This window comes from Typha angustifolia, chromosome 11 (assembly GCF_048772165.1).
Source record: "Typha angustifolia cultivar Huaian chromosome 11, ASM4877216v1, whole genome shotgun sequence".
NCBI lineage: Eukaryota > Viridiplantae > Streptophyta > Magnoliopsida > Poales > Typhaceae > Typha > Typha angustifolia.
This window is the reverse complement of record NC_133249.1, coordinates 14,229,068-14,254,757: the sequence shown is the minus strand read 5'-3', so window position 1 is coordinate 14,254,757 and position 25,690 is coordinate 14,229,068. Positions and strand designations below refer to the sequence as shown.

Sequence of the window (25,690 nt, the reverse complement as noted above, 5' to 3'; positions counted from 1 at the left end):
TCCACGTGCCTAGCATGAGTTCGAGAGAATTTAACAGCTTCCAGTGGACCCACCTCAATTAAAATGATTTCAAAATTCAAAACTCCCCCCAAAATACCAAACGCCCGTTACTCTAACCCCTCGGCGCCGTCCAGAAATCTCAATCACTCAGCAAACGGCGTGGGACGACTGTTAGCTCCTTCTGCCCCGCCTTTTATATAATAACAATATATCCTCTTCACTTCACTTCTTCCGCTATAACACTCTTGTTCTTCTCTCCCAGATCTAGACTCGCTCCCCCAGCCCTAGTGTCGTTGCCGTCCGGCTAGCTTCGAGATGCGAGAAATCCTCCACATCCAGGGCGGCCAATGCGGCAACCAGATCGGCGCGAAGTTCTGGGAGGTGGTCTGCGCCGAGCACGGGATCGATGCGACCGGCCGCTATGGCGGCGACTCGGAGCTCCAGCTCGAGCGAATCAACGTCTACTATACCGAGGCGAGTTGCGGCCGGTTCGTTCCCCGCGCCGTGCTGATGGATCTGGAGCCCGGGACGATGGACAGCGTCCGATCTGGCCCCTATGGCCAGATCTTTCGCCCTGACAACTTCGTCTTCGGCCAATCCGGCGCCGGTAATAACTGGGCCAAGGGGCACTACACCGAGGGCGCCGAGCTCATCGATGCCGTCCTTGATGTCGTCAGGAAGGAGGCCGAGAACTGTGATTGCTTGCAGGGTGAGACTTCTATTCATTTTGGGTTGGAAGTGTTAGTTTCTTTTTCTGTTTCGTTTTTTTTTGGGTGCCTACTGATAATTTTGACGTTTGCCTTTTATTTATGGTAAAGTTTCAAACTTCGTTTAAAACTGGGAAAATTGTGTTCTTTCTGTGTGCATATAATTTTTTCCAATTTGAAATCCAGTAATCAGACATTATTCTTATAGATTCTTTCACTTCTGCAAAAATATAATAGCGAATGGATCATCTTCTAATTTTGATGTTTGTGAGCTTACAAATGTGACTGCAGAAAGTTCAACAAATTTGTACTTCATCTACACTTATTTAAGTCCATTATGATGAGTCTTTATCCACTCTCCATGGTACTTATGTGTTGCTTCTGACATGACTTAGTTCTATCTAGGGCCTTTTAATATGATATCAGAGTACTTACAGGTTACTAATGTATTGTTTAGTTTCCTTCCTGTCGTTTGATCGTTTTCATGTCTGACATTAGGGTTGTAAACAATTTTAATCGATCTAGCTTGGCTCGTTTTTCAAGGCAAGCTTAATTCGAGTCGAGCAGAGCTCGAGCTCCTTTTCCTCCACAATTGGCTTCTTCTTCGGCACAGAGAGGGAGGAAGGAGACAGAGGCAACCCTGAGATAGTGGCAATGGGGTTTAATATTAGAGAAAAACTGTGATGAAGGGAGCAACTGAGGTAGAGGGAGATTGGTTAAGGGGGGAGTGCTGTTATTGAGAGTAAACTTGATGCCGGCGACGGTGTCGGAAGCGCTAAAAACAAAGGTAAGAAGAATGTTCCGCGCAAGATATCGTAGGTCTCTGCTGAAACGGGAAAAGGTTGCCGGGAAGGAAGGAGTCCTTGTATTTTTTGTCAGAGTTATAGTTGATTAAACTTTAGCTGAATATCCTGACAGTTAGTACATCTATACTAATGTTCGAGCCTTATTGCGCCAAGGTTGGTCAAGATGACATCTGATCAAGCTCAGAACGAAAAAAATTTGAGCCGGAGTTTTAGCTGCTTGATTATTTTGACTTCCCTGCTGCCATATATTAGTTGCACTTTTGTTGGTATAAGCTTTTCTGATGAACATACTGAGCATAAATTCTAGAACTTTAGTTGTATTAATTTGTTACTGATGTTTCTTTCTATTTTGCGTCTTCCAGGTTTTCAGGTGTGCCATTCACTTGGAGGTGGAACTGGTTCAGGCATGGGCACATTGCTCATATCAAAGATACGGGAAGAATACCCAGATCGCATGATGCTCACATTTTCTGTCTTTCCATCACCAAAGGTGTCAGACACAGTTGTTGAACCTTACAATGCTACACTCTCAGTTCACCAGCTGGTCGAAAATGCTGATGAGTGCATGGTGCTGGATAATGAAGCTTTGTATGATATATGCTTCCGTACGCTTAAGCTCACCACTCCAAGCTGTAAGTTTCTCCCCTTAATTCTTCTTTAGTTTACTTAATTTTCAATCAGCATTGTCTCTGAGCAGCTACTAATGCTTATTTTGCTGAATGGCAGTTGGTGATCTCAACCACCTTATATCAGCCACCATGAGTGGAGTTACTTGCTGCTTGCGGTTCCCTGGTCAGCTGAATTCTGACCTCAGGAAGCTTGCAGTGAACCTTATCCCTTTCCCTCGTCTCCACTTTTTCATGGTCGGATTTGCCCCTCTCACATCCCGTGGGTCACAGCAGTATCGAGCCCTCACTGTACCTGAACTCACCCAACAAATGTGGGATGCCAAAAACATGATGTGTGCCGCAGATCCTCGTCATGGCCGCTACCTCACTGCATCTGCAATGTTCCGTGGTAAGATGAGCACCAAGGAGGTTGATGAGCAAATGATCAATGTGCAGAACAAGAATTCATCCTACTTTGTCGAGTGGATCCCCAACAACGTCAAGTCCACTGTCTGTGACATCCCTCCGACAGGGCTGAAGATGGCATCGACGTTCATTGGCAACTCGACCTCAATCCAGGAGATGTTCCGCCGTGTCAGTGAACAGTTCACAGCCATGTTCAGGAGGAAAGCTTTCTTGCATTGGTACACTGGAGAAGGGATGGATGAAATGGAGTTTACAGAGGCAGAGAGCAACATGAACGATCTTGTTTCAGAGTACCAGCAGTATCAGGATGCAACAGCTGATGAGGAAGGTGAGTATGAGGATGAAGAGGAAGGTGACTATGAGGAGGCTTGAAGAACTTTCTATTGAAGGATCATGTTTAGTTTTATATTTTGAATTTCTGAAGTCTGACTAGCTTAGCAATAGCAGTCCTTTGTACCTGCACAAGCAATATCCAGTTGCATTTCTTTTTAGTTTGTGCCGTAGTTTATCTTGACAATGAACTGCAGTTCTGTTATGTAAACATTTGAATTTGGTGCTGGTATGTAATGTTTACCTTTGTGAGGCTTGATAGCTTCAATCACTCTTCATTATTTTTGGTGCTACTTGTGGAGGATAATTTGAAAGTATTCAATGCTGATATTGGATGATGATGATGTATCATCTATCCTTACTCATGTACTGTTTGCAGAATGGATGCTTTTGAACTTTCCTACCACGAAAATATTGTCCACAATGGTTTGCTTATTCTCCACCAGGATCAAGTTTTTCTTTGATAGTACAGTGTATCACTAATTCTGAGAGGTGGGTTTTGGAGTATGAATGTATTGTTGAATTCTTTGCCAGTGGAGTGAAGCGTGTGATCTCTCACTGTTTTAGGGTCTCCTAATTTTGTTTGTCTTGTTTTTCTTTTACAGAGATAAAGGAAGAGAGGGAAAGAAGATCAAACAGAGAAGAAAGAAAACTTGGGTAAATACTTTTTAACTCTTATATTTGGACAAAATATTGTACCCTCTGAACTTTTTTTATCACTGACCCCTGAACTAGGGGTACTCATGGACCAGTGGGGCTTGGTCCGGCCAAAATGTAATTGTACTCGGACTTAGGTTTGGCCCAGTCTATTATCAGCCTAGTACTGGACTGACTTCCAACCCTGTCTAGTCCATACCCATATTATTGGGCGGACCAATTATGATATATGAGCAAATAGATGAGTTAGATTGTTTGTCTTTGTAATAGTAAAATAAATATCTTTGGCCACTATTATTGATTGAATTATTTCTCTGCTAGACTTCATTGACTCTTTTTGGTCTTTGTAATAGTAAAGTAAATATTTTTGGCAACTACATTATCTCAACCAATCAACCACAATCAAATATTTTGACTACTGCTCGAGGGTCCATAATCAATACAATAACATAACTTTTAAAGAAATGAATATAAGTAATTTAAAGGGTTGAATAAAATTTAAAACTAATAAATATAGTTATGGCCAATTTTAAAGGCCTTAATGAACAGATCATTATCTACGGGCACTAATAGATAGGTTAGATAGTGGGTTTTAGCTCGATTTTATTAGGTTAAACATAGATGGGTTTTGAGCACACAGGCTTTTCTTAAACTTTCAACCAAGTTAATGATATCCATATATTTTTATCTTAGAAAGTTTGAACAAAAATTACTTTTTCTTCATAAATATTTCTTTTATCAATATTTCAATATTAATACAAGACAAAGTTTTAGAAAGATAGTCATTTTTGTTAGCAAAAATGCCTTCAACCATAAAAAAATATTATATGGAGAGGGATGAGAATGGATACTTTTGCCTACTAATTTTGTTAGTCTTTTTATTAAAAGTGTTCAAATAATGTAACTCACAGTTCCGAGAGTCAAAATTATAATTAAGCCTTTATACTGTGACACCTCTTGATGGATTAATAATGTCGATTGGTACAAGCTGCCATGTTATTTGCATATTTTGCTCTTTTAATATCACATTATTATTACTAATTATTTATAAATCTCTCCACTAATTGTACAACCAAAACGCCAAAAAGGAGGTGTTGTGCTTATAATATTTATCAAAGACTAAGCATTTATCGATTTTTTTTTATTTTCAAAATCTCCCCTTTTTTTTCTTCTTTCATAGATAGTGATTTCATAGACTAATCATAACTTAGACAAAGAAATTAATACCCCCAATATCTAAGTTGAACCACAATAAATTTAAATCATACGTATATAACATCTAATAAAAACACTAAATAAATATCAGTTCTAATATTTACGCAAGAAAATCTTAACTTATGACACATCTAATCACGAGATCATAGATCTGAATCACTAAACCACCCCACTAATTCTATTGTATCTTTGAAGACTCTCCTTATCCACCAGATCCAAATTACTTTTAAAAATATTTTTCCAAGGCAATGGAGTATTGACTGGCCATTGATCCAAGGACCCTCAGACTTCTTTATTCGTTGTACTTCTCGGCACGCTGGACCAAGAAGTCGGCCTCAGAGTTGCTTCCTCCCCGTTCGATTCGGCGACGAGTGCGGCAGTCAACCGAGACTCTTCTGTTTTATTTACCAAATTACCCTTACTCCTCTTCTTAATTTATTACTTTAATTCCATTTCGTCGTACCCAATCCACGTCGTTAATGTGCTCATTCCCTCCTCTTTTTTATTCAAAATGCGTTAGTTGACTTTGTTTTAATTTACGTCGTATATTATATAAAAATATAAATAGAATAATTATTTCTATAAGTTTTATATAAAAAAATTTAATAATACCCTAATTGTAAATATGACATCGTTTAGGTGTATATATGAAATATATACGTATATATATAGTTGCTGTTAGTACAAGAAACAAGAAGACGAGGAAGGCGGAGACGAAGTAAAAGAGAAGAGTAGAATAGAAGAAGAAGCTCAATGGTCATTAAGATTTCCACTGCAAGCTCTCATTTTCAAAGGTTTATGATGGTTCGTCTCCCGCTTCACTTCTCGAGCGCTTTCATTTGAAGGTAAAGATCGATAGGTTGACCGAGGATTGAGATCCGCGCTCCGATTGGAAGCTGTGAAGGAGGTTTTACGATCCTGAGGTGAGGAAACTCGCAATTTTGATTCGGTTGTCGTTTTAGATTCTACTTCTTGAATGATCCGATTTATTTGGCGTTTCCTTGGTTTATTGGGGTTGCGGATGGATTTGAGCTGTTCTTGTGCAATGAGGCTTGGATCCGGTGGATTTATATTGCTTATGTAGATGGATGAGCTCGTGATCTAGTACAGAATTTCTTTTTTTCCCCTCTTTACCTGGAGCTTCTAGTGGATGGATCTTGGTGCTTTCTTTCTGTTGTTTGATTTATTTGTAGGAATTGTTGTTTATTTGGTTGAATTTGGAGTGGTTTCTCGTACCCTGACCTTGTTCTCTTGGTATATAAACATCATTATAGTAGGAGAAGATCAATTGTGCTACACCGGTTAGGAAGACATACAAACTTAAATCTCTTTCATATATTTGACAGTTTGATACTTCCTATCCCTCTGCATAAAGTTACCGGAGATGTAAAAGTTATAAATCTTATACTTAACTCCTTCAGGTATGCGTTACCCTCAACGCTTGATTATATGAAAATTTTCTGGCAAACATGTTTTATACTCTTAACTTAATATGTGAAACATATTATATCCTCCGGCTACGGGCTTTGCCTTGATGTAGATCACAAAGAAAAATGACCTTGTCTCGCAATATCAAGTTGGTTGATAGTAGTTAGATGCCTATTGATAGATTGTAAAACCCTTCTAAGTTTGTGAATTTCAAGCATCCAACACTTTGAAGACAAAAAAACTAAAGCTTATTTGGTGGAACAAATATTAAACACGTCTAATTTCAAAAATAATTGTTATAGTGCTATAGATCTTTCTTTTTTGTAGGCTAGAGTGATGTCGTATAACAATTACATATTAGCCAAATAGTCACTTTTTCCCTGCCCTTCCATGGATTTACCTCAGTAGGCTTTCCATTTGTACTGCTCTACTTTTGAAATATCTATGTTAGTATTCATTTGTGAGAATTCCTTGTCTCACAAGATAGAGGTATTTATCAAAGTGTAGGTATCAGAGGTCATTGTTGAGGGTACTCATTCTGGTATTTATTGCGATCTTTGGTGCAAACTCTTCTGACTTATATAGTCATTCTAATTTACATCATGTTTTCATTTTGAAGAAATAACTTCCTCAGAGATGTATATCCTTGTACAGATTAAGAAATCTAATACCCCTTTCTTGGTCAAGGGATGCCTTTCTCTGTTGCACTGATCAAGATTAGACAGGAGGATGTGTATGTAAGATACATCACATTGCAAACCTGGCAAAATAGGAAAAAAATATTAATAAAAGTCCTATTGAAACTTCTTACAAAATAAACTTATCTTAGTCCATTCGCATATACCAGATAACAACTTGGTCCCCTAAGAACTTAGGACTTTCATTGTTCATATCATGTTCGTTCGATTCTATTCAAAGACTCATGAGAATATTCTCACTCTAATTTGCATTGGATATATTTTTTTTATTACTTATCTATGTTTTTTTCAATTACGATGGTTGTTCTGTTCTAAATTATCAGACTGTAAGTTTCTTCTACTTTACTATTTTACATTGTTTAAGATTTGTTTTGAGTTGAATATTTCTATATAAACTTGTAGTTCTATCTCAAGCTTTATAATGAGCTTTATTGACCTTCTTATCATGTTCTGATGCAAGTTTTCGCATTTGTAGATGATGGTCTATGTTGGCACTTTTTAAAAACTGCGATCTTTGTTCATAAATTAAATGATTCAGCTAATGCCAAATCTAACTCTTTCCTATAGGTAGAACTCCTTATCCAAGGAGCACTTGTGTTTAGCAGAGATGAGCAGTTATAAGGTAGGTGTCGAAGTTATCAGTGCGCATGACCTCCTGCCCAAGGATGGGCAGGATTCTGCTAGTATTTTTGTTGAGGTTCATTTTGATGGGCAAAAGTTCCGCACCACTGCCAAGGAAAAAGACCTTAACCCAGTCTGGAATGAGCGCTTCTACTTCAATGTATCTGATCCTGCCCATCTTCCCAACCTTGCTGTTGAAGCCCATGTGTACAACATGAACAAAACCACACACTCCAAGTCCTTTCTTGGCAAGGTCCGCCTTGCAGGAACCTCTTTCGTCCCCTTTTCTGATGCTGCTGCCATGCATTATCCACTAGAAAGGCGTGCAATTCTTTCACATGCGAAAGGAGAACTTGGCCTGAAGGTATTTCTTACTGATGACCCTTCAGTTAAACCTTCCAATCCTCTTCCAGCTATTGATCCTTCTCCGAATAATCCTCCTCCAAGTCAAGTGCATCAAATGCCATCCGAAATCTTAAAGTCTAATATTGAATCAAGACATACCTTCCACAGTATACCAAAAGATGTCCATCATCAGCACCATCCTGCATCTGGAGTTAGTGAGCAACCAGTGAAATATTCGACTGATGAGATGAAATCTGAGCCGCCTAAGATGGTAAGGATGTACTCATCAGCATCCTCGCAGCAACCACTAGATTATGCACTCAAAGAAACAAGGCCATTCCTTGGTGGCGGTCAGATTGTTAATGGTAGGGTAATTGGTGCAGAGAAACGTACTAGTACATATGATCTTGTGGAGCAAATGCAGTACCTTTATGTCCGAGTGGCTAAGGCTCGAGATTTACCAGCCATGGATATCACTGGAAGCGTAAATCCATTTGTTGAAGTGAAAGTTGGTAATTATAAGGGAACCACAAAGCACTTTGAGAAGAAGCAGAACCCAGAATGGCATGAAGTTTTTGCTTTCTCCAGAGAACGGATGCAGGCATCAGTCCTTGAAGTTGTGATCAGAGACAAAAGTCTGGCAAAGGATGATCTCGTTGGGCTCATACGCTTTGATTTGAACGATGTGCCAATGCGTGTACCACCTGATAGTCCATTGGCTCCAGAGTGGTACCGTCTTGAGGACAAGAAAGGCGAGAAAGCAAAGGGTGAGTTAATGCTTGCAATCTGGATTGGCACCCAGGCTGATGAAGCTTTCCCAGATGCAGTGCATTCAGATAGTGCGATGAGTGTTGATGCCTCTGCAATGAGCATGCATATCCGGTCTAAAGTCTACCATGCACCAAGACTCTGGTATGTACGTGTCAACATCATCGAAGCACAAGATATCATAGCATCTGACAAGACTCGCTTCCCAGATGTGCATGTCAAAGTGCACATAGGAAACCAATGCCTGAGAACAAAAACAGTTCAGGCTCGAACACTCAACCCTGTCTGGAACGAAGATCTCATGTTCGTGGCTGCTGAGCCATTCGACGATCACCTCGTTCTTTCTGCCGAAGACCGTGTAGGGCCTAATAAAGACGAGGTGATCGGTCGTGTTACTATTCCACTTGGAAGTATTGAAAAGCGAGCTGACGACCATATTATCCACAGCCGATGGTATAATCTCGAAAAGCCAGTCGCAGTTGATGTGGATCAGCTAAAGAAAGACAAATTCTCGAGCCGTATTCATGTACGCATCTGCCTGGATGGAGGATATCATGTGCTCGACGAATCTACGCACTACAGCAGTGACCTTAGACCAGCGGCAAAGCAGTTATGGAAGCCATCAATTGGTTTGCTTGAGCTTGGTATCCTTAATGCTGCCGGGCTTCATCCTATGAAAACAAGAGATGGAAAGGGTACATCTGATACCTACTGTGTTGCCAAGTATGGTAAGAAGTGGGTACGTACTCGTACAATCATCAACAGCCTATGCCCAAGATACAATGAGCAGTACACATGGGAAGTCTACGATCCAGCTACTGTCCTGACCATCGGAGTTTTTGACAATTGCCAGATTGAAAAGGATGCAAATGGCAAGAAAGATGCCAAGATAGGCAAAGTTCGCATTCGTCTCTCCACGCTTGAAACTGGAAGAGTGTACACACACTCTTACCCACTCATAGTTCTACAGAATTCAGGTGTCAAGAAGACGGGTGAACTTCACCTCGCTATAAGGTTCTCATCAACATCACTGGTCAACATGATGTACACATACACAAGGCCTCTGCTGCCCAAGATGCATTACATACGCCCGTTAACCATGATACAGTTTGATATGCTCCGTGTTCAAGCCGTGCAGATTGTCGCTGCTCGTTTGAGCCGAATGGAGCCACCGCTGCGCAAGGAAGTCGTCGAATACTTGTCTGATGTAGATTTTCACCTGTGGAGCATGCGCCGCAGCAAAGCAAACTTTTTCAGACTAATGTCCGTCTTCTCGGGCTTATTTGCAGCCGGCAAGTGGTTCGGAAATGTCTGCGCATGGAGGAATCCTATCACAACTGTCCTGGTGCACATTCTATTCACCATGCTTGTGTGCTTCCCTGAGCTGATACTTCCAACAGTATTCCTGTATATGTCCCTTATAGGTATTTGGAACTATCGGTTTCGCCCTCACTATCCTCCGCACATGAATATAAAGATCTCCCATGCAGAAGCTGTGAATCCAGATGAGCTTGATGAGGAGTTTGACACATTCCCTTCGAGTAGGAGTGCAGAGCTGATTAGGGCGAGGTATGATAGATTGAGGAGTGTTGCAGGCAGGATGCAAACAGTGGTGGGTGATATAGCAACACAAGGAGAGAGGATCCAAGCTCTGGTGAGCTGGAGGGATCCACGGGCCACGACGATATTTGTGTTGTTCTGTCTGATAGCAGCAATCGTGCTGTATGTGACGCCGTTCCAGGTTCTGGCGGCACTCGCCGGGTTTTACACCATGAGGCACCCAAGATTCCGGTACAGGATGCCTTCAGTTCTGATAAACTACTTCCGGCGGCTGCCAGCAAAAACAGATAGTATGCTCTAAAGAACGGTGGTTTGATTGTGGTAACTGTTCCCTTTATTTAGTAGTTCGTTGTTTGTAATAAACTTCGTAATTTGTTGTTCTCGTGAAACTTGTGTCGATTTGTTGGTGATAGGAGTTGGTCTTCTAATAGGTATAAGACTACGAGTAAACAATCAGCATTGGCATCAGTCAGTCTGGAATATATCCATCTTTCTAGCTTCTGTATTGATATTTCTATATGTTGGAATTGAATTTAATGTCAGCAGCGAGAAAATGGACGAAAACTCATTTATTGGGCATGTCAATGCATAGTATGATGTTCTTCATTAGTTCACTCTGACCTTGATAATTTCTTCTTCTATTCAATAGGTCTTCAGCATATAAATCTTTGAAATGTAAGCTTTCATCTTTTTAATCGCTTTGTTCCTTCTCATTGTTTCCAAATACTAGCTTCAGTAGTTAAGTAATTCAAAACAGCAACCAGAGTATTATTCGATCTGAGCACTCAAATCAGAGATTTAGAACAAATCTCAAAACAGTATTAGGTCGTTGCTTCCCTCATTGTCATCTCAGGCATTGGTCTTGCAGCTTTGACCCTGGTGATGGGAAAAGACAGCCATGGCAAACCCATAACAAGTAAGAATGAGCTACTTGCAAATAAAGATGCAGCTATTTCCTACTTCAAAAACCCATAACAAGTTAACAACACAACTAAACTATACAATAACTAGAAAATGGTGCACATCAGGAGGCACCATACTACCAAGAGGATAAATCACAAGGGTAGTATTGTTTCAAATTTATAAGATCTAGAAGAGTTGTCAAGAAAACAAAGAAATGTTCCATAAGGCGAGTAACCACCATTATCCTTTACTAATACTCCTGCTGACTTCAGGGACAGTGATAATAGAATGAAAAATAAAGAAAGAAAAAGAAAGCAAAGGGATCTGATGACCATCTTCTTTCAGTCACATGTGCTGGTACAAAAATTTCGTGCAAATTAATGACAGTAATGGTTGTAAGCTAACCAAAGTCACCCTTCTCTCTAAGAGCATATTCACAATGCCAACTCTATCATGGCAACATTTAACCTCGAGTCAAGTTTATATCGATGTTGGAAGATCTTGAGTCAATTTGTGTCGAACCAGGCCATCCTCCACTGACTGAAGAAGGGGCTAGATCTTGATCTGGTGCAGGATTGATCTGAGTGTCTTGCTTTCCGAAAAGGTCAGAACGATCACCTGATTCTTCGCCATTCTTAGGCTTGTTCTTCATTTTTGTTCCTCCGTAAATAAAGCTACCCACTATCACCTGGGCACAATAACCATAAGCTTGAACCATTAAAGAGCTGTACAAGGAAAGGAAAATCACATGAGGTATTCAAAGGGCAACAACCTCTTGAGTTGCAACAGCTACAGAGCTACAGAACTGCCAGTTAACTTAGTCATCACTATTAGGCACAGTTTCAGGGTGCACTTGAACAGCTGATGCATGTTTGCAGAAATAGAAGGATTTTAAAAGGTGTTCCAGAGAAAGAGAGATGACTTTATGAGTCAATTGAACAGCATATAGTAGGAGGTTTTAAAAGGCGCTTTACATCCAAGGGCGAGGAGGATCAAAACCTTAACTAGGAAAAGAATAGATGATAGCTGACGGTGGTTCTTTTCAATAACCTACCCACAGGCTCAACACAAGATGTGGAAGTAACACAAATTAAAGGGGCTCGAACACAACCATCAGCAAGCTTTTGCCCCATCAATATGAAGCAGGCTAGCGCATCCTAAATGTCAAAGGCTCATAGGACAGAAAACTTCATGACCAATTCATAATGTAACATACAACATACTAAAATCCTGGCTAAAGCAAATTAGGAAGAGAGGTCCCTGGCATGACATCTACAAGAATTACCAATGGTTAAAATTATCCACCATAATTGTTGAGAAAACAAATAAAACCGAAAGTTCCTTTAGAGAAGAAAATCATATAAAGGAACCAATGAAACGCTATAACATGGTCCCTCCCATTGATACTTCGACATTGATGTACAACGGTACAAGACACTATAAGAGTGATGTGCTCATAGCACAACTACCGCTCAAACATTATACTAGATGCAGTGCCCTAAACACTAGATTGAAATTTGCATCAAATAAATATATGCAAGAAAGGAATGTGTTAGGAGATGCTACTAGATAATGTTCATGCAGAACCAAATATAGAAAATTCTAGTTGATAACAAAGGCTACAGGTCAGCACACTCAGTATTCAGAGCTTAGCAAAGTTGAAAACCAATTACCTGGACAGTGCTGGCAGCAATTAGTACCCCACCAACGCCACCTCCAATAACACGACCATCAGGACCAGAGAGGGATATACTTAGACCTCCGCTTCGGGTACGTGAGCTGCCACTTTCAGTCAACAGATAAGATCCAGACAAGCATAGGATTTCAAAATGACCCTGCAGCACCAATGACAGAAGAGCATTAGTGATGTGTTACTCCTCTTTCTAATGTCAACGCTTGTTCAACCTTCACAGCCATCAGCTAGGTTTATTGAACTAATTAACATTTCTGAATCCTGCACAAAAGTTAAATCCTTTACGTGCACTGTACACATCTAACAAATAGGCCTTCATCACAGTGGCAATCAATTGGGTTCGCCAGAGCATTAAAGCTGACCATGCAGCTCCAGAACTCCCAGATCTAGGCCCTACAGGCTAAAAGGAAGAACAGTAGTCCTACTACAGAGTATTTAATACTGAAGCAGAGAAGAAAAAAGTTACAGAATCAAATGTTTAAAATAAAGAGCCTACAGATAATATGTACAACATTATGAACAATATATCATGTAACAAACATGGTAAGAAGATACTCTCTTGAAACCAAATTCGATGAGGAAATTGAAGCAAGTATCATATCTGTTTTGTTCCTATTGAGGATGATGGCATTGTTCAAACAGGAGGTCAATCTCCATGGTTATATATAAATGTTAGGAGTAAGTTAATTAACATATTAACCTATAATGAGATAATATATACTCTTCAAGTTGTCAAGAATTTTAACAACATTTCACATGGATTATATGAGATAAGAAAGATAAAAGCAAGTAACAATCCACCAGATGATCCTCAGCTATGCCACCAAGAAATTAAGGACCTATTTGATACTACCTCATAAGTAACTATGCCACCAGATGTTGAAGATTGATGGAGAGACACTGTGGAGACAGCCCCATTTGCTGACAGGATACAGACAGCCCTTGGGCCCTGTTGTGAAAAGGACATTATCCTGGCTGCAATATCCTGCACAAGAATAAGGAAACACAAATATTAGTATATTACCACTGTGGCTAACCGACTGAAAAGATCCATCAAGTGTAAGGGTACAGGGCAATACAATAACTAATTGTGAATATCTGAATACCTAAAATCCAAAATATTCAGAATATTCTTTTGTAAGAATAAAACAAAGTGTCATAATATTGAATGAAGTTGCCTGCAGGGGAAAAGAAAAGAAGAACAATAAATGAACGAACCCATCTTCCATCTTCCAAGAAAAGAAAAGAATCCAACCAACAGAGCTTGCAAATCCCCTCCTTACATCTCCAAAACAACCAAGACTTATAGTAGCTAACATGTTTAAAATTAGTTAGGCCATGTAACTTCTACACTTCTTGCAAAGGCAGGTCTAAGAAACTGTTATCATTGAATATTCCGGCTCACAATGATACATTACTCAAAGCAGCCCGAGTGCAGTAAAGGGCTGTGCAGTAATATAATCTTTCTTCCCGCTATAAACTATTGCACTATTCAACTTCAAGCAGAAAATAATGGACCACTACACAAATAATAGAAATGGATCAAGACCGGTTAGATTTCAAAGTTGACAATGTTAGTAAATAAGGAGCATACAAGCAGGTCCATACTTTAAGCAAAATCTTACTTTTATAGCATCCGACAGTGGATAATTCAGGTCAGAGATAAGATTCTGATGGGCTAAGCTGACATATAAGAATGTAAATATGCAAGAGCAATGAGTCAGCTGTGTGAGGGTCTTTTTCTTAAGGCACCTTGAGACGAGCAGGTTACCATGCAATGTGAACACTAGGTAAGCACATATACTGTACAATCCAAACTCAGTGAGACGCACTTCTAGGTTACACATAACCTCCTCTACCTTAGCTCCTATAATAATATCTATCACCATTTTCTCAAACTTTTTGGAAAAGATAGGCAGAATAACAAACACAATCATGGAAGAATAGTATTAGGGGAAGACAGAAAGAGGAGTAGAAGAGTAATAGAGACAATATGGAGAAGCCAAAAAAGCTCATGGAAACTGAAAGTGAGAGGACTACTTCATTTTTATACCACCTCCTGCGCTACATATACCAATAATGTTCCTCATTTTCTTATCTGTACCTAGACATATCCTTTTAGGTCCAAAAGACCCTATGAGATACATGAAAACAATTATGAGCTCCCATTGGAATATCGGAGCAAAAAAGTGCCAGCATAATGCAGTACAACTAAATATAAGCCATCACCTTTTGATCTCATATAAATTATTAGGCATGTCTTACCTCTCTCGGTGGAACAGTGATAATATGTGGAGTAAATCCCATTCCAGCTGAGCCAGCAACCCATTCCCCTAATAAAAAAAATCAGCCATATGGTGTTACATGTTTATATATTCTCATAAGTAAGCCATTAGGATTGAAAGGAAGTTACCATCGTATGCATCTATATTTAGAAGCAAGTATGCATAACAATGACATATGTAGTGACAAATATTTCACAAATGGCAGAGCAAGCAATTGATCAACATTAAAACATGTACATAATATTCAAACTATTATTGATGTGTAAAAAAATCTCAAATCATCATGCCAATTGATGATGCCATCAAATATATGGATCAAGAGGAAAAGAGGTTCAAAGCCTAGGTAGTATTATCAGATATAGCTGAACAAGCTTAAGTAAACTATTTATTCGTCGTTATCAGTTTGTCAATGTCCTCATTATTGTAAAAGAAGACAAGCTGAGGTAGAACACAGAGGATATAAAATTTTCAGCTCTGACATGCCCTAGACAGGGTATATGGTGCCGATAAAAAGAATCTAAATTATGTCATTGACAGCTCCTTCGGAGACGGACAAAAGAAATATCAGTTTCACTGACCTGATATAGCATGTCAATTGTCAGGGGGATAAATAACCTAATAGCCTGTCTTGGTCCAGTACCTTCAGTAGACCTAAGGACAAAGCTCCATGAAGTCCCTAATGCTAAGAATAAACATACACAGGGCGTATCAACTTTGCCATTTCATCATGCCAGAGAGCTGAAACTGAAGTGCTCCCAAATAAGTAAGTCCTTCACACTTTTAGGCACTTGTTCTGTACATGGAGATATTATGCCTGTTAAAATTCCTAAATTGGCACGAATTGGATTCTTCATCTATCAATAGGTCAGGAGCCAGATCAAGCTAGACATTTAGAAACATTGTATAGCATCATTATTCTGGAGAGAGGCAAATTATAAGATTTCAACTAGACATAACACCTGAAGTTGATAAAAAGAGAATTCTGTCTCCAAGCAATTCAAAACATAAGAGTGTGGTAGCTCACCAAGTGAAGCCAATTGCTGTTTTCTCCCTGTTCCAGGAGGCCGCCCTCTACCCCGTTTTTGCGTTGGAGATAATGATGCAGCTCCAGAAACCAAGCCCGAACCTGACACTGGAGGAGTCAATGACAATGGTGAAAGCATGGTTCCATCCGGCCGATACTTGCGAGGCCTCCCCCTCTTTCTCTTAACAGGCTCTTCCTGATTAATTCCAACCAGCCCTCCAGCATTGATGTTATGCTGGGACTCCATTTGAAACACGGATCCTATCGACCCTCCTCCAAAATGTGGAGTTTGAATGGTAAAGCTTGAGCTTGGATTAGGCACATGATGAATACCTGAATGAACTCCATGTATCCCGGCCTGTAATCCAGCAACAGACCCACCTGCTCCTCTGTGCTGGATATAATACGAAGAAAGATCGGACCCCGAGGTTACTATCCCTTCCCTCCCATCCATTCATGGGGTAAAGAGTTTACAGCTACTAAAAGGACTAGAAAGAAAACTGAAGCTCTAATGTGGAAAATTTGAAAAAATATGGTCCCTTTCGTCACAATTTAAGCTCTAGCGTTATAAAAATAACAAATACAAGGAAATGGAGTAGAATCAAGAGCTTAAAATGGAAAATTTCAAAACAGACGGTCTTTTTACGTCAAATCTATGATCTTTAGCAATGTGAACCCCAAAGAACACGGAGTTCAAGGACTAAAAAACAGATATTTTCACGTGCCGACACCGAATCTCCTATCTTCGCCCCCAAATAAACCCTAAATAGACACACTAGCAAGAATACTCGCACAAAACAAAAATGAGAACCGTAAAAAAAGAGCCTTCCGCAAGAAATCAAGGAAATAAGCTTAGGGTTTCGCCAAAAAAAAAAAAAAACCCTGGATTTCGAATGGAAGGAGAACAATAAGTCGCAGAGATGGAACGGTGCCGTGACGCAGAGGGTTGTAAAAAAAGCTTTCGCCTTTACGCAATGCCCTTGAATCTCTCGGAGCTCAAGAAGAGAACGGAGGAGGATGGCAAACGGGAGGCACGGCTAAACCTTCTCGATAGATGCGATCGACTCGAGAGAGAGAGAGAGAGAGAGGGGGGGGGGGGGGGGGGGGGCGGAAGAGAGAGAAGCACTAGTAGGTGAAGCAGAACGAGTGAGGCGTGAGATACGAGAGACAGCAGTAGAGGATAATAAATAACAAATAGTGGATAAAATTTAGAAAAATTTACACGAAAACACCCTATATTGTGACTATATTACAAATGAGTTCCTCTCTCCCCATCTTCACTTTGTTTAACTTTAACTTAAACAGCACTTGTCAAGATAGGGCGAAAAATAAAAATATTTCTTATATTTACAATAACTCCTTTATATTTTCTAAATTATTTTTATCTCTTTTTCCTAATATGATGTTTTTAAGTTATTATATTTTGGGTAAAATTTAAGAATATTTTTAGATTTATTGTTTTTAAATTTAGCATTTAAATGCGATTTTAATATATCTGGAAGCTTGATTTAGTTCTGTTATGTTGGAACTCTGTGCTCTGATTTATTCTTAAGAGTGTAATTTGTTATATATTTAAATTAATTAAATATAGCTATTAAAATGGATAATTAATAAAATTTTATAAATGACACCCTATATTTGACAGATTTAGTGATTAGGATCGTGAGTTGTGCTTATATAATAATCTCTTGAATATAGCTCTCATACAATTTGAGGATAATATATTGAAACAAATGTTGATAGTTTAGGAGTCCCACCATGTAGGAGGAGTAATAGAAAACTCTTCATTCTATTCCAGGTGCTACTCTGAGGGTTTTTGACAAAACTACCCCGCTTCCAAACTTACTCTTTTATCTCAAACTTGATATTAAAATTGTATTCTTTTACTATAGCTATCATTAAAATATTAAAGTTATCAGCGTTCTATATAAGAATAAAAAATGCTAACAAGGTCAACATTTTCTTCTAATATATAAGAAGCTAATCGATCAACCTTTTATATGCTATATGCCATGACAGAGAGAAAAAACTTGTAAATAATGATGTGGTATAAACGTTGAACTTGTTGATATTTCTATCTAAAAATAAAACTTTAATCTTATTAGCACTTCGCAGACAACAATAATAAAATAGATAAATGAATATGTCGGCAAGTTTGATCAAAAACTCTTATTATACGCTAAACGAATATATATATATATACAATTAAATCAATTAATATATTTTTTTCCTCATTTTTCATGCCCAAAGAGTTGAACTTTCTTTTAGGTTTTATTAGTGTTTCCATTCTCTTATATTCTATAATAGTAGGAAAGTTGCAGTTAGACTATAATAAGTATAAGGTCCACAAAAATGAGAATACATTTCCAAGACACAATTTTTGGTGTTTATCATGAATATTACATTTTATGCTATAATATTGGTTCAAGATTTATAAAACCAATTAAAGGATAATTCTATTTTCCCAAGATAACCGTAGAGAATATGCACCCTGTAAAACAACAAATCATAATTCTGGTATGCAAGGAGTAGCAGCATGATCAATATTTCATCTAATATATTTGAGCAAATTGCATACTTCTTCCTAAATAGAACATTTATGGATGTCAATATCAATATAGATCAAATGGATATCTCTATCATGTCCCTGCTACTTTGGCAATTGAATATATAAATGCATCATGGTTGCTGAGGCAACCCAATCTTATCCTGAATATTATTAAACAGCCCCACAATTCCTGGATTTGTGATCCATCACAATCCCTCTTCAAGAAAATATCTCAACAGTAGTGCATGTCAGCCATCATCATAAGCTTCCAGGTTCAAACTTTAGTGAGCTGAATTCAGCTCTACCTGTTGATAATAGATGGACAATATTCTACCAACAGGATAAGCAAGAAAGATACCATGGGCCAATTTCTTAGTCCTGGTGAGCAAAGCTGCATAAGGAAAAGATGTGGTTGTTATTCCATGACCTCTGCCTTGAACTAGCCTTGACTGCAATATGATTAGCTATTAGTAATGGTTAACTCATTAATTGTGAAAGATGATTATGCTTATATGATCTTTTAGTTTCTTTTGAACTTCTTCGATAAATTGTTAATGAATAACAAGGAAGAATCATACATGGTTAAGTCATAAAATAAGTTCAAGTTCAAACAGCATCAGAGTGACCGGTCAAAAAACAAAAGAACAAGAAGATAATTCACAACTGATGCACCTTTCTCAGTACAAAAAGATGAAAACCAGTTGAATTCAAGCCACTAGAGGTAAACAGGATGCATTCATCTTTAACCTGTTTCAAGTACTCTTCTCAAGAATTATTTGTCGATCTACATTGCTTGTGCTCTTTGGCCTTTGCTAAGGCTGATAACTTGGTCTTCAGCTTCTTCTTCCCAACCTTAAATCAATCCAAAATGTCTATCTGGATGAAGACAAAAAAAGAAAAGAAAAATCAATCCAAAATGTCTTTCAGTGCTACATGCTCCATGAGCATTGATACGACTATCACAAATCTAAAAAATTACCTCAGCTTAATAAAAAGACATTAAAATCAAAGAAAATTTCATTATTCTCACGATGTATACAAGTGTGAACAAAAAGGGGAGACTTAAAGCAGAGTGTCAAAGTGAAAGACAGGCCCCTTGTTCTTTGTTTAAAATAAAGGTGAAAATGTTACAAAAGGCTCCTCTATGGTTGCTACTGCTAGTTCCATGCTGGATTTTCAAGTAACATCTTCCTTGTCAAAGCATATATAATAACTTCTTTTATACTTCTAAATTAATAATACAATGGGCATCAAAGATATTCAGGTTTCAGGATAACCATATCAAGAAACTGAATACTGTTGATAGGAAACCCACACTCAACCATTGATCTCGGAGGGTCACAGAATAAGCTGAGATAACTATGCCAAAAATTTCTCACAATTAATATAGGAGCCAATTTTTTAGCTTCATAAAGTATGCACATTTATCTAGTTAAAAGCAGTTCTCGCTTAATTAGAAGACAAATTTAGCTGATCATGGGAATCTCACCTGTTAAAATAGAGGCTTGCTTGCACTAAAAAATGTCTTTCATTCAATCCCCTTAACCATTATTATGTGATACCAGTTATCAGCTCTAAATCGCACATAAATAACCATAGTTAGCAGATAATTACCCACTTGACAAATCAACACTGGTGGATAAAATTAAAGGTCTGATGAAACATACTAAGACTTCTTAGAATGCAAGCACATGCCTGGTCTGGTGACTGCAAAATTAATGCAGAAGCATGTGCAGCATCATGAAGATCCACAGACTTCAATAAGATGACAGATTTAGTTTTGTAATCCATCTGGAACATATGAAAAAGTGCCGTGTTTCATTGGCAAGAAAGTGAAAATGTAGCTTTGCAATCCATGACAGCTGAATGTATGTGAATAAGTACCTGAAGAAAATTTTTCATCCTGTATTTGCCATTTAGATATTTACAGGATAGCTTCTGAACTACAAAATGAGAATTTAACCAAAGATGCCGAATGGTGGCAAAAGAATGAAAGCTATACCAGTACTTCTAAAGCACAAGAAAGACACCTAAGGATAGAAGTAATCATGGAAAATTTACAGCGCGAGAAGCCTATCATATGACAACAGCAAATGAACTTCTGTATCACAAGTTCCCCATCATTTCTGTGGCACCATCACAGATTAGAAGAATTGAAGTATTGCAATAATATGCCAAGACTATTTCCACTCTTTTTTTCCTCCCTATAACTTAAATAGCTTTAACTAGATCCACTAAACCAAGTAACATAAGACCATTTCAATAAGGAAAATAGCAATCTAGGCAGGAGCTAGAAAGTGCCCCTCAATTAAGTATACGTGCTATTACTTCAATGCTGCCTAATAGAACAAAATGCCTACTTTAGCGCATTAAATTAACAACAGGAAGCAAAGAAAAAAAACAAAACAAAAGGTCCCCATAAAGTAGTCAACTTATAGTTTAATTCAAAAGAATCTATAACTAGACATTTAAAGAAACAAATAAAAAGCCAAATCAAATCTAAAAGTTAGATGAGCAATAGACCACCTTCATCTTAGATTTTTCCCGCTTACAACTTCTTTCCCTTCTTTTCCCTCTCCTCCCTCCCTCTCCAGACATCCCATCCAAAGAGCACATATCACAATAAGATCAACCAAGAAGGTAAGAATTTTTTATTTTTTTCAAACGTATCAAATCAACTCGGTCATTGTTTCTTACTTTGGAGGTCGAATTCATGTTGCTTCTTCCTCTTCGCAAGGTTCTTCTTCATCATCTTTCTCTTCCTCGGCAAAACCCTAGATCCCCCCCCTCCGTTGCCAAAATTATATCTTGCAGATAACCACTCCTGTTTTGTCTTTATTCTGAAGAGACTTTCTATTCACTCTTTTTTCTTTTTCTTTTTCTTTTTTTTCTCTTTTTTGCAACGAAATCCAAGCCGAAATGCCCAAAAAGTCCTCACCCTGGATCAGGAACTCAGGATTAGACAGAATTGGATTCCACTCGGGATAAACAAAAAATTTCTCTTTGTATTTTGGGTGCGATTCAGATCATGTTGCAACAAAGTGACAATGATATTGGTGACAACCACAAGAATATATATTTTTTTATATCAAAATATATAACTAGAAGGTTGTTTTCTTTTAAAAAATTTTCTATCTTCCACCAAAAGCGAAATATCAGTGAAGCCAACCGAGCTACGAATTAAATTTTCTCATGAATTCTAATTAAGCATCCGCTGCGCTATGATCGTATATTTGTATGTGGGTCGAAATATTCTCAGATCCTCTTGTATATCATTTAGCCTCTAATGTTGTCGAATTTTTTTTATTTTGTGCACAAAAAATCCACCAAAAGCATAAAACCAATTATTAAAAAAAATAATGAAAATAAAATATCAATCATGTAAAAGTTCTAGCTACAAAAACTACCCTTTTATTTGAAAGACCTCAACATAAGGAAAGCTTTCCTTTTATTTGAAGACTTACAAACATGACGCAGGAATATATTATTATAATTACCAGAAGAAGAGTAATAAATAAAGAAAAAACGAGCATATCATGATTCATATTGTATCGTTTCAAAGTATAGGAAACACATACCGCCAAGAACTGGAGGAAGAAATGGCAACTAATGGAAAATTCCAACGGAATCGCATTGATCATTCGTGATTATGATTATCGAAAGATCAATGCGATCCCTTTGGAATTATCCATCAGCTGCCCATGGAAGCCATGCTCTCTCCTCTTACTCTTCTCTCCTCTCTCTCTCTCTCTCTCTCTCTCTCTCTCTCTCTCTCTCTCTCTCTCTCTCTCTCTCTCTCACTATATATATATATATATATGTATAAAGTTAATTAACTGCAGTTTAGTCTGAAAGGATGCAGAGGCTGTGGGAAGCCATGAAGCCAAATTTATAAGGCAGGAAGAAGAGGAGGGAAAGAGGTTTGGGATGGTGAAGAGTCGCAATACATTATACATGGAGTTGATGTTGCTCTTCTTGGGAGGTGCCGGGAATTTGGAGCCGACTACAAGATGCTACTGCTAGTAAAATTACCAGAAAACCCCCCCTCTTAATTAAGTGTCCTCCTTTTTATTTTGGTCCACTAAGAATTTAGTTTTTTTTTTTTCTTTTTTAATCTGAGTTATTACTTGGTACACAAATAGATAGAAGGGAGAGATAAATCTCACACTTAGCTAGAAACATATCAAACATAAGCATATAATGATAATTATAAATTTTAATGCATAATTAGGAGCGAAGAAGATAGAGTGACAACTTTAAAAAGTAAGTTTCTACTTGGCCAGTAGTGACAGCACCACAAAAGGATCATAACAAGAGATTTGACATGCTTAAGAATCAGTTGGTAAGAACACAAGTGCAAAAGGGTTACGATCATATAACTCCATTGAGACCACAAGAATACTCAACATGCGTGACCCTATAAAGGACCACCATAAATCCTACATGAGGTAATAAAAGAATTTAAAAACAAAAAACAAAAGGAGAAGAGAAGACAATGACTATGACAATATCCATGCCGGCAATAGTTATGGCGATTATCGAGGAAGAGAGAGAAAGTCAAGGGAGAATGGAGGAGAAGAGAGTGATCTTCCTCGTAGAGCAAGCTAGAACGATAGGAAAAATAGAAAAGAGAAAGAAAGGAGAGGACAAGAGGAGGAAAGGCAAAAAATACTCATACCGAAAGAGGAAAAGATTTTCCCCTTTATCAGCCAGGGTGGCTTAGAAAGCGGAGAGGAAGAAGACCATTGTCGACAATGAGCTCTTTTTTTTTTTGTTTTTTTGAAACCCTATTAGAGCTGCGGAATGCCAGCATATTCTCTTTTAGTTTAGGTCTTATTTAGTTTGAGGCTAAATCCCAAACTTGATAAGTTAATCTTATTTTTTAATCTTAATTTTTTAAAAAGTAAACTTGATTAGATACAAAAGATAAAAGGATATTTGATCATTAAACCAGGTTAGGGATTCCTGAATCAGTTCGGGAGGGTTTTCTAAATTCAAAGTAAACAAAGCCTTAGTGAACTATATATGACAATCTAATCAAATTTCTTGGTTTTTAAAATCTAAACCCAATTGAGATTTAGGTGTAATAAATCTGAAGTAGGTATTCTAGAACTAATAGAAAATTGTGTTGATAGTATGGGACAATGTTTAGATGGTTAAATGAGTTCATATTTTATAAGTATTTCAATCCGAATCCCAACACCACCTATTTAATTGGGAAACTAATAAATTATCATTTCTCTCTCAAAAAAATAATACTCTAATAACCACAGTTATCAAAATATTAGCAAATAATGGCTAAATAAAAGAAGAACTACAATTATATTGCTTTAATAGAATATGGTTATATAAACCTACAATTTAACTTGGTGACCCACAGATTGAACCAATGTATGCTAATAATTTATATAATAATAGAAGAAGGGGAATGGGAATAGCTCATCTATTCTACCCTATGATGCACTAATCTTCGTGGACCGACACATAAACAAAGGTTTTTTCCACATGGATTGCTTGGTATCTCTGTCTTGAGTGATCTGACACGATTGGCATGCATTGGAGTCATGCCATGCATCATGTCTCAGTTGCAGCCAATCAAAATGGCCAAGATGGAGTACATCTCATTCACTTCGGTCAATGAAATGGGACATTTATATCCTGTACGAGGATTCACGCCATCTAATAGATGATAAAGTGGTAGATGATTGGAAATATAAAACAAGAACTGCTGAATTATTCTGAATAATATATATATATATAAGCTTATATGAATTCTAAACCTTTGAATTTGTTTCTATCTCTGGGGGCATTCCGGTCATTCGTTAACCAATAATGGCCCTCACTCATTTGTCATTTGTCAAAGGTGGTCCTAAGTCCTGATTCTAGAAACCATGGACATAATGGAGGGTGTAAACTTTTCTTTTTTCCCAGTTGTATTCCTTCCAAGCAAGCTACCAAAAATTAGCTCGACCTTCATCTAAGCATATTCTTCTTGTCACTATATCCCAAGAACAGAAGAACAAAGCAACAAGGAAGCAAAGAAATAACTTTTGAGCAGCAGTAAACAAATTATATGAGCATATTACTATTTATATATATATATATATATAATCTTTACGTATTATGCATGTCATCTCATTTTCTTCTTCGCCTTTCGTCAGTCTACAACAAAAACGATGAGATTTACTAGTTCCAATCAGTAGAACAAATAAAAATTCACAAGTTTTGGAACCAAACTGTTATTCTAAAATGTAGGTTAAGGTAAGTGCAGTACTACCAGAATAAATAATTAGGTCAGTAGCTAGCAGAAGAAATAGACGTGCATGTGCAAGGAATGAAACTAGACCAGTTAATATAACATACAATTTCTGTAGATGGTGAACTGATGTAAGACGCGTTTTAATATCATTGATATGACATAAGAAGAAGAAGAAGAGATATACACCCAACCAAGGTCAGCAGGAGTTGCAATCAGAGAACAGCATTGATAGGAAGAATGCGAACACAACACATCAATGGAATTGACATTGCATCTCATATAATGCCCTTCGATGTTCTTAACAGAAAGGTTATTTTTCATTTCTTCCAGTTAACTAATTAGGGAGGGGAGGTAGGAAAAAAAAAACAGAAAAAAAGCAAATGAAACTTGGAAAATAAATAAGATGTTTTGTTCACACTACCTGCAAGGGTAGATTGGAGCACCACGTAACTAAAAGATCCTTTGTTCCAAGGGAAAAAGAAAAAGAAAAAAAAATATCTAAACCATAAAGTAGAACTCAAAGGAGAACGACAGGCACTTCATTATAGACGTGTTCTTCTTTTCCGAACAACATATTCGCTTTGCAAAATAAACTATCGGCATGTCGACTTTATTATTAAGTCCTAAAACGTAAAAGAGGGAACTCGGGGTAAAAGAAGAGAAGAAACAAACAGACTGAAACAAGACTAACTTACTTTCTTTCAAATATCACATTAAAAAAGGGGAGTGGAAGCCTTTTTTTTTTTTTTAATCTTTTTAACTTCCAACACACACTATAATAAACCCAAGGCACGGCCATGTGAAATGTT

At 37.8% G+C, this 25,690-nt stretch overlaps 3 protein-coding genes and 1 long non-coding RNA gene across 5 annotated transcripts; 2 read left to right on the top strand and 2 right to left on the bottom strand.

Moving 5' to 3' along the window:
* Positions 1 to 219: 219 nt before the first annotated feature.
* LOC140769537 (tubulin beta-2 chain) lies at positions 220 to 3,038 on the top strand. The gene is made up of 3 exons (XM_073110261.1): positions 220 to 709; positions 1,876 to 2,145; positions 2,240 to 3,038. Exons 1-3 carry the CDS (start codon positions 316 to 318, stop codon positions 2,917 to 2,919), a joined length of 1,344 nt encoding a protein of 447 aa, XP_072966362.1. The 5' UTR covers positions 220 to 315; the 3' UTR covers positions 2,920 to 3,038.
* Positions 3,039 to 5,463: 2,425 nt separating this feature from the next.
* LOC140769503 (FT-interacting protein 3-like) lies at positions 5,464 to 10,777 on the top strand. 2 transcript variants are annotated; one of them, XM_073110208.1, is made up of 3 exons: positions 5,464 to 5,672; positions 6,096 to 6,170; positions 7,443 to 10,777. In XM_073110208.1, the coding sequence occupies exon 3, from the start codon at positions 7,483 to 7,485 to the stop codon at positions 10,468 to 10,470; it is 2,988 nt and encodes a 995-aa protein (XP_072966309.1). In that variant the 5' UTR covers positions 5,464 to 5,672; positions 6,096 to 6,170; positions 7,443 to 7,482; the 3' UTR covers positions 10,471 to 10,777. The 2 variants fall into 2 exon arrangements, with proteins under 2 accessions (XP_072966309.1, XP_072966308.1); XM_073110207.1 differs by lacking the exon at positions 6,096 to 6,170.
* Positions 10,778 to 11,222: 445 nt separating this feature from the next.
* Positions 11,223 to 17,176, bottom strand: LOC140770534 (AT-hook motif nuclear-localized protein 11-like). Its single transcript, XM_073111760.1, has 5 exons — positions 16,075 to 17,176; positions 15,031 to 15,098; positions 13,619 to 13,750; positions 12,746 to 12,907; positions 11,223 to 11,760 (listed from the first exon to the last, which is right to left on the bottom strand). Exons 1-5 carry the CDS (start codon positions 16,526 to 16,528, stop codon positions 11,536 to 11,538), a joined length of 1,041 nt encoding a protein of 346 aa, XP_072967861.1. The 5' UTR covers positions 16,529 to 17,176; the 3' UTR covers positions 11,223 to 11,535.
* Positions 17,177 to 19,191: 2,015 nt separating this feature from the next.
* LOC140770535 (uncharacterized) lies at positions 19,192 to 22,559 on the bottom strand. The gene is made up of 3 exons (XR_012106036.1): positions 22,201 to 22,559; positions 21,149 to 21,561; positions 19,192 to 19,498 (listed from the first exon to the last, which is right to left on the bottom strand). It is a non-coding gene; the product is annotated as an uncharacterized lncRNA (long non-coding RNA).
* Between the last annotated feature and the right edge of the window lie 3,131 nt (positions 22,560 to 25,690).